Source organism: Hemiscyllium ocellatum, unplaced genomic scaffold (assembly GCF_020745735.1).
Source record: "Hemiscyllium ocellatum isolate sHemOce1 unplaced genomic scaffold, sHemOce1.pat.X.cur. scaffold_3653_pat_ctg1, whole genome shotgun sequence".
Lineage (NCBI taxonomy): Eukaryota > Metazoa > Chordata > Chondrichthyes > Orectolobiformes > Hemiscylliidae > Hemiscyllium > Hemiscyllium ocellatum.
In genome coordinates this window covers 258-17,952 of record NW_026868536.1, presented here as the reverse complement: position 1 = coordinate 17,952, position 17,695 = coordinate 258, and the positions used below count along the sequence as shown (strand labels likewise).

At 44.7% G+C, this 17,695-nt stretch overlaps 1 protein-coding gene across 1 annotated transcript; it reads left to right on the top strand.

The window, feature by feature from the left end:
* Nucleotides 1–4,211: 4,211 nt before the first annotated feature.
* Nucleotides 4,212–17,150, top strand: LOC132813390 (tubulin alpha-4A chain-like). The gene is made up of 3 exons (XM_060823140.1): nt 4,212–4,407; nt 10,144–10,292; nt 16,194–17,150. Exons 1-3 carry the CDS (start codon nt 4,227–4,229, stop codon nt 17,148–17,150), a joined length of 1,287 nt encoding a protein of 428 aa, XP_060679123.1. The 5' UTR covers nt 4,212–4,226.
* Nucleotides 17,151–17,695: the final 545 nt, after the last annotated feature.

The window sequence follows — 17,695 nt, the reverse complement described above, 5'->3', positions numbered from 1 at the left end:
CTGTCCTAAATGGCCTACCCCTTATTTTTAAGCTGTGTCCTCTGGTTTGGCACTCACCCATCGGCAGAAACATGTTTCCTGCCTCCAGAGTGTCCAATCCTTTAATAATCTTATATGTCTCAATCAGATCCCCTCTCAATATTGCAGGGAGAGCATCAATCATATGGAATCTCAATGGACAATGGGACCAAGCGACTGTCTCCAGAGCTTAAATAAATGGGAAATATAAACATATATATATAGGAGCAAGAGATAGCCCTTCAACCCTGCTTCGCCATTCACTAAGATCATGGCTAATCTGATTGCTGCACACTCTGACCTCTGCCCCATATCCTTTTGTGTGTCGGGAATCTATCCACCTCTGCATTTAAAGTATTCAATGGCTGAACTTTTAGCACAGCCTGAGGAGGAGAGTTCCAAACGTTCACGGTCCTCTGTGAGAAAACATTTTGCCTAATCTTTGTCTTAAAAGGATAATCCCTTATTTTGAAAGTGAGTCAAGTTGGTAGAGGGAGAAAGAAATGTGGAGGGGAGAGAAAGATGGGTTTAAGAGAGAAAATGAGAGAGATAGGAAGATAAGAAAAAAAGTTACAATTTGGTATTTCTCAGATGTCACAAAACAGTTTACAATCTGAAGAAAGGAATTTCACACTTATCATAGAATCCCCTGTAGTGTGGAAGCAGACCATTCAGCCCATCAAGTCGACACCAGCCCTCTGAAGAGCATCACACCCAGATCTATTCCCCTACCCTATCCCTGGAGCTCTGCCTTATGGGCAGCATGGTGGCTCAGTGGTTAGCACTACAGCCTGACAGCACCAAGGTCCCAGGTTCGATTCCAGCCTCAGGCAACTGTCTGTGTGGAGTTTGCACATTCTCCCCGTGTCTGTGTGGGTTTCCTCCCACAGTCCCAAGATGTGCAGATCAGGTGAATTGGCCATAGAATTAGGTGCATTAGTCAGAGGGGATTGGGTCTGGGTAGGTTACTCTGCGGAGGGTCAGTGTAGACTGTTTGGGCCCAAAGGCCTGCTCCCACACTGTAGGGAATAAAATCTAATCTAATCTTACCCATATATCTCCTTGGACTGTAGGAGGAAATGTGCAAACTCCACACAGCCAGTTGCTCGAGGGGCAGAATCAAATCCGGGTCCCTGGCGCTGTGACGCTGCAGTGTTAACCACAGATCCACCATGCTTATAATTTCTCATTTCTGGGGCTAGAGAGGTTAGTGAATAGTTCATAGTTATTACACCCTTTCTTAGGGAGCTTATGGTATTCGTGAATAGATTTAGGTTCCTATGGTAGGTTTACTGCTTGATTCATGTACAAAATCCAACAACTTCATCAAATTCACAGGGAGACCGAGTCTGAGACATTGTTTTCATGAGGCTAGTGGTGAAACATCGCATTTCCCAGCAACTTATTTGCAATTGATGGAATGCTTCTTCCATTTGAAACTATTAGATTAGATTAGATTCCCTACAGTGTGGAAACAGGCCCTTTGGCCCAACAAGTCCACACCTCACAGCGCCAGAGACCCGGGTTCAATTCCCACCTCAGGCAACTGTCTGTGTGTGGAGTTTGCACATTCTCCCCGTGTCTGCGTGGGCTTCCTCCTGTTTCCTCCCACAGTCCAAAGATGTGCAGGTCAGGTGAACTGGCCATGCTAAATTGCTAGTGTTAGGTGAAGGGGTAAACGTAGGGGAATGGGTCTGGGTGGGTGGTGGGTCGGTGTGGACTTGTTGGGCAGAAGGCCCTGTTTCCACACTGTAAGTAATCTAATCCTGCCATGGCAGATGGTGGAAATTGGATTCAATAATGATCTGGAATTCAGAGTCTAATGGTGATTATGAAACCACTCTTGGGGAAAGCCTTATCTGGTTCACTAATGTCCTTTAGGGAAGGAAACTGCCATCTTTACATGGTCTAGCCTACATGTGACTCCAGACCCACAGCCAATGGGGTTGACTCTTAACTGCCCTCTTGGGTAATAAATGCTGGCTTGACCAGTGATGCCCTCATCCCATGGATAATAAAAAAAACGTTTAATTTGTGATTATTTATGAGGGGAAATTATCGAACAACTGGCACTATCGGACTGAAGTACAGACAGAAATGGAGGAAATTAAACTTTAAATAGATCTGTACTTTCTAATTTAAAAAAATCTAATTGCATATCTAGTTGTACTTTTTTTATGGCTGAGGGGGATGGTGGTTTTTCCTTTTTATTAAGGATAATAATTCCGCTAATTGACTTAATTTATTTTAACCGATCCCCCACATGAATTGTCAGCAGCTGTATAAATAGGCTAAAGGGAAGCAGAGAAACTACTCCAGATATTTCTTGGGTTTGTTTTCATGGTGAGGTGGTTATTCTTTGCATAATTTTTTTTGTGAAAAGTTGGAACTGGGAGAAAGCAGGAAGAAGGGGCATTTAAAATGGTGAGTAAACTAAAAGCGTGTCTCATACCTTTTGAAGTTGTGTGACCAATTTCTTTTTTTTTTAATCTAAAAAATGTGGATCAGAGACTGTTCTATGATGATTCTCATCTTGGTCTGAGTAATGTGCCCTGATTTTTTTAAAATGAGTTATCTGTAGGGGGGAGTTGTAGGGGGGAGTTGAGGTGAAGTGTAGGTATGAGGTTGAACTGTCTGGGGATTAATTCTGGGAAAGATGGATAGAATATTTTTTTTAAATCTCAAAATTGTAGTGTATTCTTCCCAATGACTGCCTCTGCCTCTGGTTAACCCAGGTCCTGCAGTTTGAGAAGCTGCCTGCCAAATTCATCTCGGAGGTTAAACCTTTGCTACCCAGCTCTTTATCCTTCAATTTAATGGCTGCAAGTCTATCCCGGTGGAAGAGATTGTTAACTCTTCACAAATTAAATCTGGAAGTTTCTCTCACCAGTGTGGAGAGAGTGTGGAACCCATGACTACTTGGGCTGGGAGAGGTATATCTAATAAGGGAGTGGAATCCAGGTCAGACCCTCTGCTCAATCATCGAGATGTACAGCATGGAAACAGACCCTTCGGTCCAACCTGTCCATGCCGACCAGATATCCCAACCCAATCTAGTCCCACCTGCCAGCACCCGTCCCATATCCCTCCAAACCCTTCCTATTCATATACCCATCCAAATGCCCCTTAAATGTTGCAATTGTACCAGTCTCCACCACTTCCTCTGGCAGCTCATTCCATACATGAACCACTCTCTGTGTGACAAAGTTGCCCGTTAGGTCTCTTTTATATTGTTCCCCTCTCACCCTAAACTTATGCCCTCCAGTTCTGGACTCCCCAGGGAAAAGACTTTGTCTATTTATCCTAACCATACCCCTCATAATTTTGTAAACCTCACCCCTCAGCCTCCGACGCTCCAGGGAAAATAACCTCAGCCTATTCAGCCTCTCCCTATAGCTCAGATCCTCCCACCCTGGCAACATCCTTGTAAATCTTTTCTGAAACCTTTCAAGTTTCACAACATCTTTCCAATAGGAAGGAGACCAGAATTGTACACAATATTCCAACAGTGGTCTAACCAATGTCCTGTACAGCCGAAACATGACCTCCCGACTCCTGTACTCAATACTCTGACCGATAAAGGAAAGCATACCAAATGCCTTCTGGCCCATCTGGTCAAGATCCTGTTGTAATCTGAGGTAACCCTCCAGTGTGTCCTGCTGAAAATAGAAAATAGTGTAAGCAGGGCTAGTAGGCTATAAGAATACCAATTGGCCTATCAGTGCAAAAAAATGAGATTTACTCCATTATTCCATCATGGAATCTGGGTGATGCTGTCTGTCCTGCCACGTTTCATCTAAAAGACAAAACAGATCCACAATGTAGTTAACTTGGGTCATGTGTAGGCCAGACCAAGTAAAGACAGCCGATTTCCTTCCCCTAAAGGGCATTAGTGAGCCAGATTTTTTTTATTTCCAATAGCTTCATGGTCTCTAGATTCTTAATTCCAGGTTCTTTCTTGAACTAATTTCACCATCTGCCTTGTCAGGACTTGAACCTAGCTCCCAGAACACACTCACGGTTACTAGTCCAGTGACAATAGGGGAGGCAGTGATCTCGCACTCAGATTCCATGCTAGTGCGCAAACTTCTCGATGGAAATGTCCATGCAATCAATTGTTCCAGCTCCCCCAATGCACTTCTAACAGTTCACTTCCTCTCCTACAGCGTGAATGTATCTCCGTCCATGTTGGCCAGGCTGGTGTCCAGATGGGCAATGCTTGCTGGGAGCTGTACTGTTTGGAACATGAAATCGAGTCTGATGGACTCAGACCTGATGAGAAAAATGCAAGTGAGGCTGATGATTCTGTTGACACCTTCTTCTGTGAGACAAGAGCTGGGAAATACGTACCCAGGGCAATCTTTGTGGATTTGGAGCCAACTGTGATCGGTAATCATGACACTTAAACCTTCCTTTAAGTTTTTATCTTGCAGAAACAACCGTGAGCCTTCCAAAAACTATGTTGCGATAGTACTTTGTTCAAGGTAAAGACTTTCTCCCTTATCAATGATTTGCTGTAACTGGAAATTAAATTGAATTTATTGTCACGTGTACCGAGGCAGTGAGAAGCTTTGTCGTGCGAGCTGAGGTGATTGCTTGCTTTTTTTTAAAAAAAGGCAACGATGGATCTAACTATTCTAGACAGGAAACTAATTTCCTAACTATTGTAACTATATATCTCTGACACTCCTAATGTCATGGATACCTTTTTAAGTGGAAGGGATGCAACTATTGGAACTAACTGGCTCAAAGGTAGAAGACAGAGGGTGGTGGTGGAGGGTTGTTTCTCAGACTGGAGGCCTGTGACCAGTGGAGTGCCACAAGGATCAGTGCTGGGTCCTCTACTTTTTGTCATTTACATAAATGATTTGGATGTGAGCATAAGAGGTACAGTTAGTAAGTTTGCAGATAACACCAAAATTGGAGGTGTAATGGACAGCGAAGAAGGTTACCTCAGATTACAACAGGATCTGGACCAGATGGGCCAATGGGCTGAGAAGTGGCAGATGGAGTTTAATTCAGATAAATGCGAGGTGCTGCATTTTGGGAAAGCAAATCTTAGCAGGACTTATACAATTAATGGTAAGGTCTTGGGGAGTGTTGCTGAACAAACAGACCTTGGAGTGCAGGTTCATAGCTCCATGAAAGTGGAGTCACAGGTAGATAGGATAGCGAAGAAGGCATTTGGTATGCTTTCCTTTATCGGTCAGAGTATTGAGTACAGGAGTTGGGAGGTCATGTTGTGGCTGTACAGGACATTGGTTAGGCCACTGTTGGAATATTGCATGCAATTCTGGTCTCCTTTCTATCGAAAAGGTGTTGTGAAACTTGAAAGGGTTCAGAAAAGATTTACAAGGATGTTGCCAGGGTTGGAGGATCTGAGCTGTAGGGAGAGGCTGAACAGGTCGGACTGTTTTCCCTGGAGCGTCGGAGGCTGAGGGGTGACCTTATAGAGGTTTACAAAATCATGAGGGACACGGATAGGATAAATAGACAAAGTTTTTCCCTGGGGTCGGGAAGTCCAGAACTAGAGGGCATAGGTTTAGGGTGAGAGGGCAAAGATATAAAAGAGACCCAAGGGGCAACTTTTTCTCGCAGAGGGTGGTACGGGTATGGAATGAGCTGCCAGAGGATGTGGTGGAGGCTGGTACAATTACAACATTTAAGAGGCGTTTGGATGGGTATATGAATAGGAAGGGTTTGGAGGGATATGGGCCGGGTGCTGGCAGGTGGGACTAGATTGGGTTGGGATACCTGGTCGGCATGGACGGGTTGAACCGAAGGGTCTGTTTCCCTGCTGTACATCTCTATGACTCTATAACTTACTGGGCTGTATACTCTGCCTTGTTTGTAAAATGAGTAATGGGGTTTGAGATGATGCAAAGAGTTAATGGTGTAAATAAACTTTAAATTAGTTAGGCTGCACCTGTATTGGGAGCCTCTTTATACAAAAGGTAATGGAAGGGGTGACTCAGTGGTTAATGCTGCTGCTCCCACAGCACCAGGGACATAGGTTCAAAGCCAGCCTTGAATGAGTCTCTGTGGAATTTACAGGTTTTCAGTGTCTAGGCTTCTGGATGATCTAATTCTCTACCATAATCCAAAGATGTGCAGGTTAGGTGGGTTGGCCATCACAAACGATGGGTGATGAGGTGGGAGCTGGTACTGGGTGGGATCTTTGCAGTGCAGACTTAATGGGCTGAATGGCCTCTTCCTACACTATAGATATTCTAAATGTACAAGCCCCTGCTGAGGCTGGGGCGGGGGGGGGGCTAATAGAAAAGTTCATAACTGGGATTACTCTTTAGATGTCTAGAGTAGAGTGGGGCTGGAAAAGCACAGCAAGTCAGGCAGCATCCGAGGGGCAGGAAAATCGACGTTTCAGGCAAAAGCCCTTCATCAGGAATACGCTTTAGATCCACCACTAAGATGGGTAAACACAAGCCCACTTTTACTCATGAAATTGAAACAGGCTGATTGGCCATCTCCTGCTTTATAATAGCCCGGGATTTAGGACCATCAGTGGTCTAACCTTTTTTAACCCAAGAAATCTCTGTCATACAGGTGATCGATGAAGAAATATCCGATGCATGTAAGAATGGCACAGCCAAAGTCCTGGTTATTTAAAATGCACATTGAATAGGCAAATCATCTCAGTAGAGGCAGTTTTTAGGAGTTCATATAACTTAGTGATAACTCTTCTGAACAGTATGTCACCAAACTTACAAGGGAGCGTGTAATCTTAGATCTGTATAATGAGACAGATAAAATTAATGAACTTGTAGTTAAGGATTCTCTTAGAAAAAGTGATCACAGTATGATCGAATTTCAGATACAAATGGAGGGTAAAATAACATAAAACCAGGGTGTTATGCTTAAACAAGGAGACTATAAATGGATGAGGAAGGAGTTGGCTAAATTACACTGGGACACAAGTTATATGGTGGAACAGTGGAGACTTTCAAAGAGATTTTTCAGTGCTCAAGGAAAGGATAGTAAGAGTAGGAAGAGCCACCCTTGGATAACCAAGGAAATAAAGGAAGGCTTCCAATTAAAAGCTCAGGCTTACAAAGTACCCAAGAGTAGTGGGAAACAGGAAGACTGGGAAAACTTTAAAAAGCAACAAAGAATCATGAAGCAAGAAATAAAGGAAAGATAATTTGCTTTCATAATCTAGCTCCGAATATAAAAACAGGTCAGAAAAGTTCCTATAAATATAGGAAAAGGCTGGCTAAAGTGGACGCAGGTCCCTTGCAGAAAGAAAAAGGGAATTAATATTGGGTAGTGCTGAAATGGCTGAGGCCTTGAATAACTATTTTGTGTCAGTCTTCCCAGTGGACGATGTGTCTAACATGCCAAAGAATGATGTTAAGGAGACGATGGGAAGTGAGGACCTCAATTAAATTGTTATCACTAATGGGATAGTGCTGAGCAAAACTGAGCGTCTAAGGGTCGATAAGTCCCCTGGTCCTGATGGAATGTATCTCAGGGTGCTGAAAGAAACGGTGGAAGTTATAGTAGGTGCATTAGTGATAATTTGCTAAAATTCACTGGACTCCAGACAGGTCCAGGTGGATTGAAAGACCGTGGATGTCATGCTGCTGTTTAAAAAGGGTGTAGACAAAAGGCAGGTAACTATAGGCCTGTTATCTTAACATCTGTAGTCAGGAAAATGCTGGAGGCTATCATTAAAGAAGAAATAGTGAGACATCTGCATGGAAAAGGTTCCATCAGGCAGACACAGCATGGATTCAGGAAGGGAAGGTTGTGTTTGACAAACTTACTGGAGTTCTTTGAGGGTGGAGCAAACAAGGTGGATGGAGGGGAGCAGGTGGATGCTATGTACTTAGATTTCCAGAAGGCGTTCGATAAGGTGCCACATACAAGACTCATCCATAAGATAAGAATGCATAGAGTTGCAGGGAATGTACTAGCATGGATAGAGGACTGGTCCACCAATTGAAAGCAGAGTTGGGATAAATGGGTGTTTCTCTGGTTGGAGATCAGAGGTGAGTGGGGTGCCGCAGGGGTCAGTGTTGGGCCCACGATTGTTCATGATATATAAATGATTTGGGAGAGGAGGCCAAGTGTAACATCCAAGTTTGCTGATGACATTAAATTGTGTGGAAGGCAAACTGTGCGGATGATGTGGAGGGGCTGCAGAGACTTAGATAGGTTAAATGAGTGGGTAAGGGTCTGGCACTTGGAGTACAATGTTGGTAAATGAGGTTATCCACTTTGGAAGTAAATGTAGTAAACGGTATTATTTAAATGGTGAAAGATTGCAGCATAATGCGGTGCAGAGGGACTTAGGAGTACTCACACATGAAACACTACAAGTTGATTTGCAGGTGCAACAGATAATCAGGAAGGCAAATGGAATGTTGGCTTTTATTGATGGAGGGGTTGAATTGAAGAGCAGGGAGGTTCTGCTCCAAGTCTACAAGGTGTTGGTGAGGTTCTGGTCTCCTTACTTGAGGAGGGATACACTGGTGCAGAGGAGGGTCACCAGGTTGATTCCAGGGATGAGGGGGTTACCCTGTAAGGAAAGGTTGAGCCACCTGGGACTGTACTTGCTAGAATTTGAAGATTGCCAGGGGATCTTTCCTCTCCCTTTCATCGGGATATGTCTCTAAGATGGAGTGGGTGGGACTAGGACTAGGGGACATGGCCTCAAGATTAGGGGGAGTAGATTTAGGACAGATGAGGAGGAACTGTTTTTCCCAGAGAGTAGTGAATCTATTAAAATCTCTGCCCAAGGAAACACAGGCAGTTTAATTAAATATATTCAAGGCAAGTTGAATGGGTTTTTGAATGGAATAGGAATGAAGGGTTATGAGGATAATGCAGGTAGGAGGAGATGAGACGGTTGATAGATTAGCCATGATTGATGGAGCAGGCTTGATGGGCCAAATGGCCTACATCTGTTGATACAAAACTATAAATACCTAGACTTCTGTCACTCTGGACATGTTCATTTCAATCTAATGGTAACAGTGAATACAATTCCCAATACAATGTGAATAATCAAAGCTTTTGTTTTTCATTCATTGGGTGGTTTGCAAGAATGCTGTTCATCTGGTCAAGAATTGCCCTGTGAAACCTGTCAATCTGCCTATTTAACGTTACCTGGTTTAACTTAAACCATGGCAACTGCAATCAGTCTAAAACTATTGCATTCTTCATGGCAAACCACCCCCCCAACCCCTCAGTTGTTCAAATTCCAACAAAGCAGTGTTCTCTTGTACAGTATAAAATATAGCTCTCCTTGTATTGATATTCCTGAGCCTTGCACTCATCAGGTCAAAGCTTTGCTGAAATCTCCTCTTTTCTCAGAAAGAGGCTTGAGAGTTGACACTTATAGAGGCCAATAAAATCATGAGGGGCATGGATAAGGTAAATCTTCGAGGAGAAAGTGAGGTCTGCAGATGCTGGAGATCAGAGCGGAAAATGTGTTGCTGGAAAAGCGCAGCAGGTCAGGCAGCATCCAAGGAGCAGGAAATTCGACGTTTCGGGCATGATTCCTGAAGAAGGGCTTATGCCCGAAACGTCGAATCTCCTGTTCCTTGGATGCTGCCTGACCTGCTGCGCTTTTCCAGCAACACATTTTCAGCATGGATAAGGTAAATACCAAGTATTTTCCCTGGGGTTGAGTGCCCAGAACTAGAGGTCATAGGTTTAGGGTGAGAGGGGAAAAATATAAGAGACCTAAGGGGCAACTTTTTCACAGAGAGGGTGGTAAGTGTACCTAATGAGTTACCAGAGGAAGTGGTGGAGGCTGGTACAATTACAGCATTTAAAAGGTTAAAAAAAATCACATCAGGTTATAGTCCAACAGGTTTATTTCAACCCACTGGTCCTTCATCAGTTGGTTGTGAATTTTTAACTTTGTACACCCCAGTCCATCACCTGCACCTCCAAATCAAAAGACATCTGGATGGATATATGAATAGGAAAGATTTAGAGGAATATGGGCCAAGTGCTGGCAAATGGGACTAGATTAATTTCAGATATCTGGTTGGCATGGATGAGTTGGACCAAAGGGTTTGTTTCGTGTTGTACATCTCTCTCTAAGATGAGTGACCAGCAAAAGACCAGATCAGGATTGCAATTTATTTTTTGTAGATGAGGTCCGGACTGGCACTTATCACCAGCTGTTCCACCCTGAGCAGCTCATCACCGGGAAGGAAGATGCTGCCAACAACTACGCCCGTGGGCACTACACCATCGGCAAGGAGCTGATCGACCCAGTCTTGGACCGCATTTGCAAGTTGGTATGAGTGTGTGCATATGCATGAGAACTTTCTCCCACATATGAAAGTGATTTGGGAAAGCTGTTTAGAAATCTGAGGTGCAGTAGCCCAGTCTGCTCATTCCCACTGCTGCACACCCCTTCCCTGACCACCCAGCCCCTTTTCACCCCACTGCAATATTAGTGAGCTGCTTTGATGGGTTAAAGTGTCTCCCATCATTCATGGCCTATAGCATTGCCTAGACCAGCATTTATTGCCCAAGGTAAAAACCAGGACTGCAGATGCTGGAAACCAGATTCTAGATTAGAGTGGTGCTGGAAAAGCACAGCAGTTCCGGCAGCATCCGAGGAGCAGGAAAAAATCGATGTTTCGGGCAAAAGCCCTTCATCAGGAAGCACAGGCCAAATGCTGGAAGGGTTGAAAACAGCCAACTACATTGTCGTGTGTTTGGAGACCAATTTCCTTCCTTGAAGGGCATTTGTGGAATTAAGGGTTTTTGCCAGATTTGTGACATCAAATACCAAAAAAACAACTTCACCTCCCCCACCCACCACCACCGGATAGTTAGTCCACACATTTATTTGGAAACACTAGTTTTCGGAGCGCTGCTCCTTCATCATCAGGTGGTTGTGGAGGTAAAGGTCATGCTCACAGAATTTATAGCCAAAGGAGTCCAGTGTCAGGGAGATGTGATACAGTCAGCAATCGTAGATTGTTGATAAAGGAGGAGCCATTGTCATTCAGAACAGATTACTGCAAGGAAGTGTTACTGAACAAACAGGAACACTACAGGCAACTACCAGCCGCTCTGACCAAACAGCACACCTGTGAACAAAACCATTGATCAGGACTTTGGATCCAGTCCTTCAGAGTTCCCTACGCACCCTCATCCCATGTACTTCTCACATAGGGGACTTCTACTGCCTTCTGAAAATACAAAGCCAACACACCAGGATGCCCCATCGTATCAGGCAATGGGACCCTGTGTCAGAACCTCTCTGGCTATGTTGAAGGCATCTTGAAACCTACTGTACAGGGGGTCCCTAGCTTCTGTTGCAGCATTACAGATTTCAGACAGAAACTAGAACCCATGGGCCAGTCGGATCAGGAACATTCCTCATCCCAATGGATGTGTCAGCACTCTACACCAACATCCCCCATGATGATGGCAACCGCATCAGTACTCAACACCAACCTCCAATCTCTGAGCACCGTGCTACAACCCATCCACTTTAACCTCGATCACAACATCTTCACCTTTGACAGCCAGTTCTTCATCCAGACACCAGAACAGCCATGGGGACCAAATTTGCACCCCAATATGCCAACATTTTCATTCACAAGTTTGAACAAGACTTCTTTTCTGCACAGGTCCTCCAACCAGCACTATACACCAGGTGTATTGACATTTTCTTCCTCTGGACCCATGGTGAGGAGTCACTGAAACAACTACACAGTGATATCAATGAGTTTCATCCCACCATTAAACTTACCATGGGCTTTTTTACAAAGTATCTGTCTCATTCTTGGACGCATCCATCTCCAAGGATGGGCACCTCCCTTTACCGCAAACCCACAGCTAACCTCACGATGCTACACCTTTTCTCCTGCTTTCACCTGCAACATCAAAACAGCCATCCCTGACAGACAAGCCCTATGCATACACAGGATCTGTTCAGATGGGGAGGAATGTGATGGGCACTTGGAAGTACTCAAGTGTGCCCTCATAAGAACAGGATATGACGCTCAACTTATCAACCACCAGTTCTGATGTGCCACAGCGAGAAACCATAATGACCTCCTCCAGGAGACTGACATGTGCTGCAACTTATAGGGTACCCTACATTGTCCAGTACTTCCAAGAACTGAATAACTACGCCATGTTCTTCACAGCCTGCAACACATTATCAATGAGGATAAGCACCTCACCAAGACCTTCCAAATGCCTCCACTTCACTTATTAAACAGATCATTGTTTGCAGCAAATTGCCTGATTTTCAGGACAACAACACTGTACAACCCTATCACAGCAGCCGTTGCAAGCTGTGTCTGAGTAGTGACATGGGTAACACCATTTACACGTGGAGGCACCTCCCATGCACTCAGCAAGTACTCCTATGACTCGACCAACATTGTCTATCTGATATCCTGAAGGCAAGGATGCCCTGAGGCACGGTACATTGAGACTGAGCAGATACTATGACAACAGATGAACGGACACTGCAGAACAGTCAACAGCCAGGAGTTTTCCCTCCCAGTTGGAGAACACTTCAGTGGTCCAGGACACTTGGCCTTGGACCTTCGGGTGACCATCCCTCAAGGCGGTCTGCGGGACAGACAGCAACACAGAGTGGCTGAGCAGAGGCTGATAGCAAAGTTCAGTATCTGAGGATGGCCTCAACTGGGACCTTGGGTTCATATCACACCATAGGTGACCCCAATGCATGACACACCCTACCCCGCGCACTCTCCAACACATGCACCCTCTCACACATAAACCATCATGCTGTGTGTGTCTTTATATAAACACAATCACATGCACTTACACCCATATGACTCAATCTGTCACTCCTCCGTGTGCACACATAGAAGCTTATGGGGTGAATTTGATTTTGCAGAATTACATTTTATTTTGCTCAAAAACTGCGTAAATCCGTATAAAACTATACAGAGGACACAGACAGACGTCACAACTATTGCTTAAAATAGCTGAGTTCTGGAAAATTCCTATCAAAGAACCGAAACCAGCGTATCCCATGACAAAAGATGTAAGTTTTAATCTAAGATTGTTTACCGTCCCACATTTCCATGACACTGGAATCCTTTCGCTATAAATTCTGCGAGCATGAACTTAACCTCCACAACCTGGTCACATATACCCTAGAACTCTGGGAAGCTAGGGAAGTGATTGCTGAGCCTCTTACTGAGATATTTGTATCATCGATAGTCACAGGTGAGGTGCTGGAAGACTGGAGGTTGGCTAATGTGGTGCCACTGTTCAAGAAGGGTGGTAAGGACAAGCCAGGGAACTATAGACCGGTGAGCCTGATGTTCATGGTGGACAAGTCATTGGAGGGACAGAATGTACATGTATTTGGAAAGGCAAGGACTGATTAGGAATAGTCAACATGGTTTTGTGCGTGGGAAATCATGTCTCACAAACTTGATTGAGGTTTTTGAAGAAGTAACAAAGAGGATTGATGAGGGCAGAGTGATAGATGTGATCTATATGGGCTTCAGTAAGGCATTCGACAAGGCTTCCCAGAGGAGACTGGTTAGCAAGGTTAGATCTCACGGAATACAGGGAGAACTAACTATTTGGATAAAGAACTGGCTCAAAGGTAGTAGACAGAGGGTGGTGGTGGAGGGTTGTTTTTCAGACTGGAGGCCTGTGACCAGTGGAGTGCCACAAGGATCAGTGCTGGGCCACTACTTTTCTTCATTTATATAAACGATTTGGATGTGAGCACAAGAGGTACAGTTAGTAAGTTTGCAGATGACACCAAAATTGGAGGTGTAGTGGACAGCGAATCAGGTTACCTCAAATTATAATTAGATCTTGATCAGATGGGCCAATGGGCTGAGAAGTGGCAGATGGAGTTTAATTCAGATAAATGCGAGGTGCTACATTTTGGGAAAGCAAATCTTAGTAGGACTTATGCACTTAATGGCAAGGTCCTGGGAAGTGTTGCTGAACAAAGAGACCTTGGAGTGCAGGTCATAGCTCCTTGAAAGTGGAGTCGCAGGTAGATAGGATAATGAAGAAGGCACTTGGTATGCTTTCCTTTATTGGTCAGAATATTGAGTACAGGAGTTGGGAGGTCATGTTGTGGCTGTACAGGACATTGGTTAGACCACTGTTGGAATATTGCGTGAAATTCTGGTCTCCTTCCTACTGGAAAGATCTTGTGAAACTTGAAAGGTTCAGAAATAGATTTACAAGGGTTGGAGGATTTGAGCTACAGGGAGAGGCTGAACAGGCTGGGGTTGTTTTCCCTGGAGGCTGAGGAGTGACCTTTATAGAGGTTTACAAAACCATGAGGGGCATGGGTAGGATAAATAAACAAAGTCTTTTCCCTGGGGTGTGGGAGTCCAGAACTAGAGGGCATAGGTTTAGGGTGAGAGGGGAAAGATATGAAAGACACCTAAGGGGCAACATTTTTCACACAGAGGGTGGTACGTGTATGGAATGAGCTGCCAGAGGAAGTGGTGGAGGCTGGTACAATTGCAACATTTAAAAGGCATTTGGATGGGTATATGAATAGGAAGAGTTTGGAGGGATATAGGCCAAGTGCTGACAGGTGGGACTAGATTGGGTTGGGATATCTGGTTGGCATGTACGGGTTGGACCGAAAGGACTGTTTCTGTACTGTACGTCTGTATGACTCTATAACCAACCAATAAAGGAGCCGCGCTCTGAAAGCTAGTGCTTCCAAATAAACCTGTTGGACTATAACCTGGCATTGTGTGATTTTTAACTTTATCTACCCTATTCCAATACCAGCACCACCAAGCCATGACCCATCACATCTGTATACTGGATGTCCCCATACCATTAGCCTGGTGGTCTGCTTTATTAGACTTTGTGATATTGCCATAGCACCATCGCCTCCTCTCTGAATGGAAGTCCTGTTCCTTCCTTGACTTGTAGTTGAAATGTCTAACCATAACCCAAACCTTTTTCTCAATTTTTGCTTTCTGTGAATTTCCTTTTAACAATTGTTGATTGTTAAATCTGTCAACTCAGTGGCACTTCTTTCAGCTGCGAGGAGACTAAGATCCAGAGTTCTTCCCTAAACCATTCTTCTGCTTGACCTGTCTCCCCTTCATCTCTTTAAAACCTACTTTGTAAATGTGTCATCTCAAACATTAATTTCTTATTTGCTAGATAAGGGTACTATATAATACAAGATGGTAGGACATGTGTGCAACTTAACTCTGGTCTACAGCTTTTTAGTTCTAGCAATCTATGCTGACAAATTGTCACAAATCACAAGCATTGCATTTTTCTCACTTTCAGCCCCACTGCAGTAAGCTTGTCTCTGCAGACAGATCTTGAGATTATAAGATGCAGGTGGTGGTGTTTCCTCTCGCAGCCTAGCTTCGAGCGACGATATTCCCATTCTTTCAGGGTCACTGTGGGTGGCACGGTGGCACAGTGGTTAGCACTGCTGCCTCACAGAGCCTGAGAGCCGGGTTCAATTCCCGACTCAGGCGACTGACTGTGTGGAGTTTGCACGTTCTCCCCGTGTCTGCGTGGGTTTCCTCCGGGTGCTCTGGTTTCCTCCCACAAGATGTGCGGGCCAAGTGAATTGGCCATGCTAAATTGCCCGTAGTGTTAGGTAAGGGGTAAATGTAGGGGTATGGGTTGGTTGCGCTTCGGCGGGTCGGTGTGGACTTGTTGGGCCGAAGGGCTGTTTCCACACTGTAAGTAATCTAATCTAATTGTACTGGGTCAAAGTCTTGGAGCACCCTCACATCATTGTGGGAGCCCCTACATCATGCAGTGTTTTAAGAAGGTAGCTCACCAACTCTTTTCCCCCCACCCCCGTTCAACTAGAGATATTTGGTAATAAGTGCAAAGCCTATGTCCCATAAGTAAATTGGGTGAGGGGGCGGCGGTGGTGGGGGTGGAAATTGATGCAAGTTACAATGATGATAAAAATCAGACAGATCCCAGCTGAGTTAAGCTAACCATAGCTAGTAAGACCAGATGGTGGAGAGCCCACAAAGCCTATGTCCTCCAAGTCTTTATTGGATCAACATCTCAATTTAACCATATGATTTTCCAATTTAAATTTGGGGATCTATTAGGAATGATACATCGTTGATAAGTCAAGTCTCAGGATTAACCTTCCTGATGAAAAAGGACTTCAAGAGACAAGTAACTCTTGTTTGACAGCAATTATTTTTCTCTTCCAGGCTGACCAATGCGCAGGTCTTCAAGGTTTCCTGGTTTTCCATAGTTTTGGTGGAGGCACTGGCTCAGGATTCACCTCCCTGCTGATGGAACGTCTCTCGGTTGACTATGGCAAGAAGTCCAAGCTGGAGTTTTCTGTCTATCCAGCTCCCAGGATCTCCACCGCTGTGGTGGAACCCTACAACTCCATCCTGACCACTCACACCACACTGGAACACACTGATTGTTCCTTCATGGTGGACAACGAGGCCATCTATGACATCTGCCACAAAAACCTGGACATTGAGCATCCAGGCTACATCAACCTGAACCGTCTGATCGGGCAAATTGTGTCCTCAATCACAGCTTCCCTCCGTTTTGATGGGGCCCTCAATGTTGACTTGGCAGAATTCCAAACTAACTTGGTGCCATACCCTCGTATCCATTTCCCTCTGGCTACCTACGCCCCAGTCATCTCGGCTGAGAAAGCTTACCATGAGCAGCTCTCTGTGGCTGAAATCACCGGTGCCTGCTTTGAGCCAGCAAACCAGATGGTCAAGTGTGACCCTCGCCACGGCAAGTACATGGCTTGCTGCCTGCTCTACCGTGGTGATGTGGTGCCAAAAGACGTCAATGTTGCCATTGCCACCGTGAAGACCAGGCGTTCCATCCAGTTTGTGGACTGGTGCCCAACTGGCTTCAAGGTTGGCATCAACTACCAGCCCCCTACAGTGGTGCCTGGTGGGGACTTGGCCAAGGTGCAGCGAGCTGTGTGTATGCTGAGCAACACCACGGCCATCGCTGAAGCCTGGGCTCGACTCAATCACAAGTTTGATCTGATGTATGCCAAGCGCGCCTTTGTGCATTGGTACATGGGTGAGGGGATGGAGGAAGGGGAATTCTCAGAGGCCCGTGAAGACATGGCTGCCTTGGAGAAAGATTACGAAGAGGTAGGGAATGATAGTATAACTGACGACTAGGAAGAAGTTTGAATTCTATTAAACTCTTGAGTTTGATCTTTGTGAAATGGCAAAGAGGTAGAACAAAGTGTGTTTTGAATGAATTCCACATGTATTGGAAGCAGGTCTCTCAAATGTAAAAGACATTTCTCTTTGTTTCCTGTCTGAAATTATTAGGTGCAATTTCTTTACTAAATATCAATCAACTGATGCTGTTTTATCCTTAAATTTGATACCAGTTTCAATTTCAGAGGGTCTTGTATTTGTGCCGGTGGTTCCAAATTTGTAATCGTTATGATGTCTCTACTTGTAGCTCCTTCAGTCTGGATTTCCCCACCATGAACTACTTCTAACCAATCACTAAGAATAGTTTCTATTAATAACTTAACACGTGTAACCTGTTGATGCAATTGGACTTGAATTTGGTAGCATCTGTACTGCAGCCTCCACGGCTGCTCTATCCTTCTGAATGTATATTGCAATTGTCTTCGACCTAGAAATAATCATGTTGCCATTCTTGCATGTGTACAGTAGGAAGGGGTGACAGTGTTCAGAACTAATGAGCC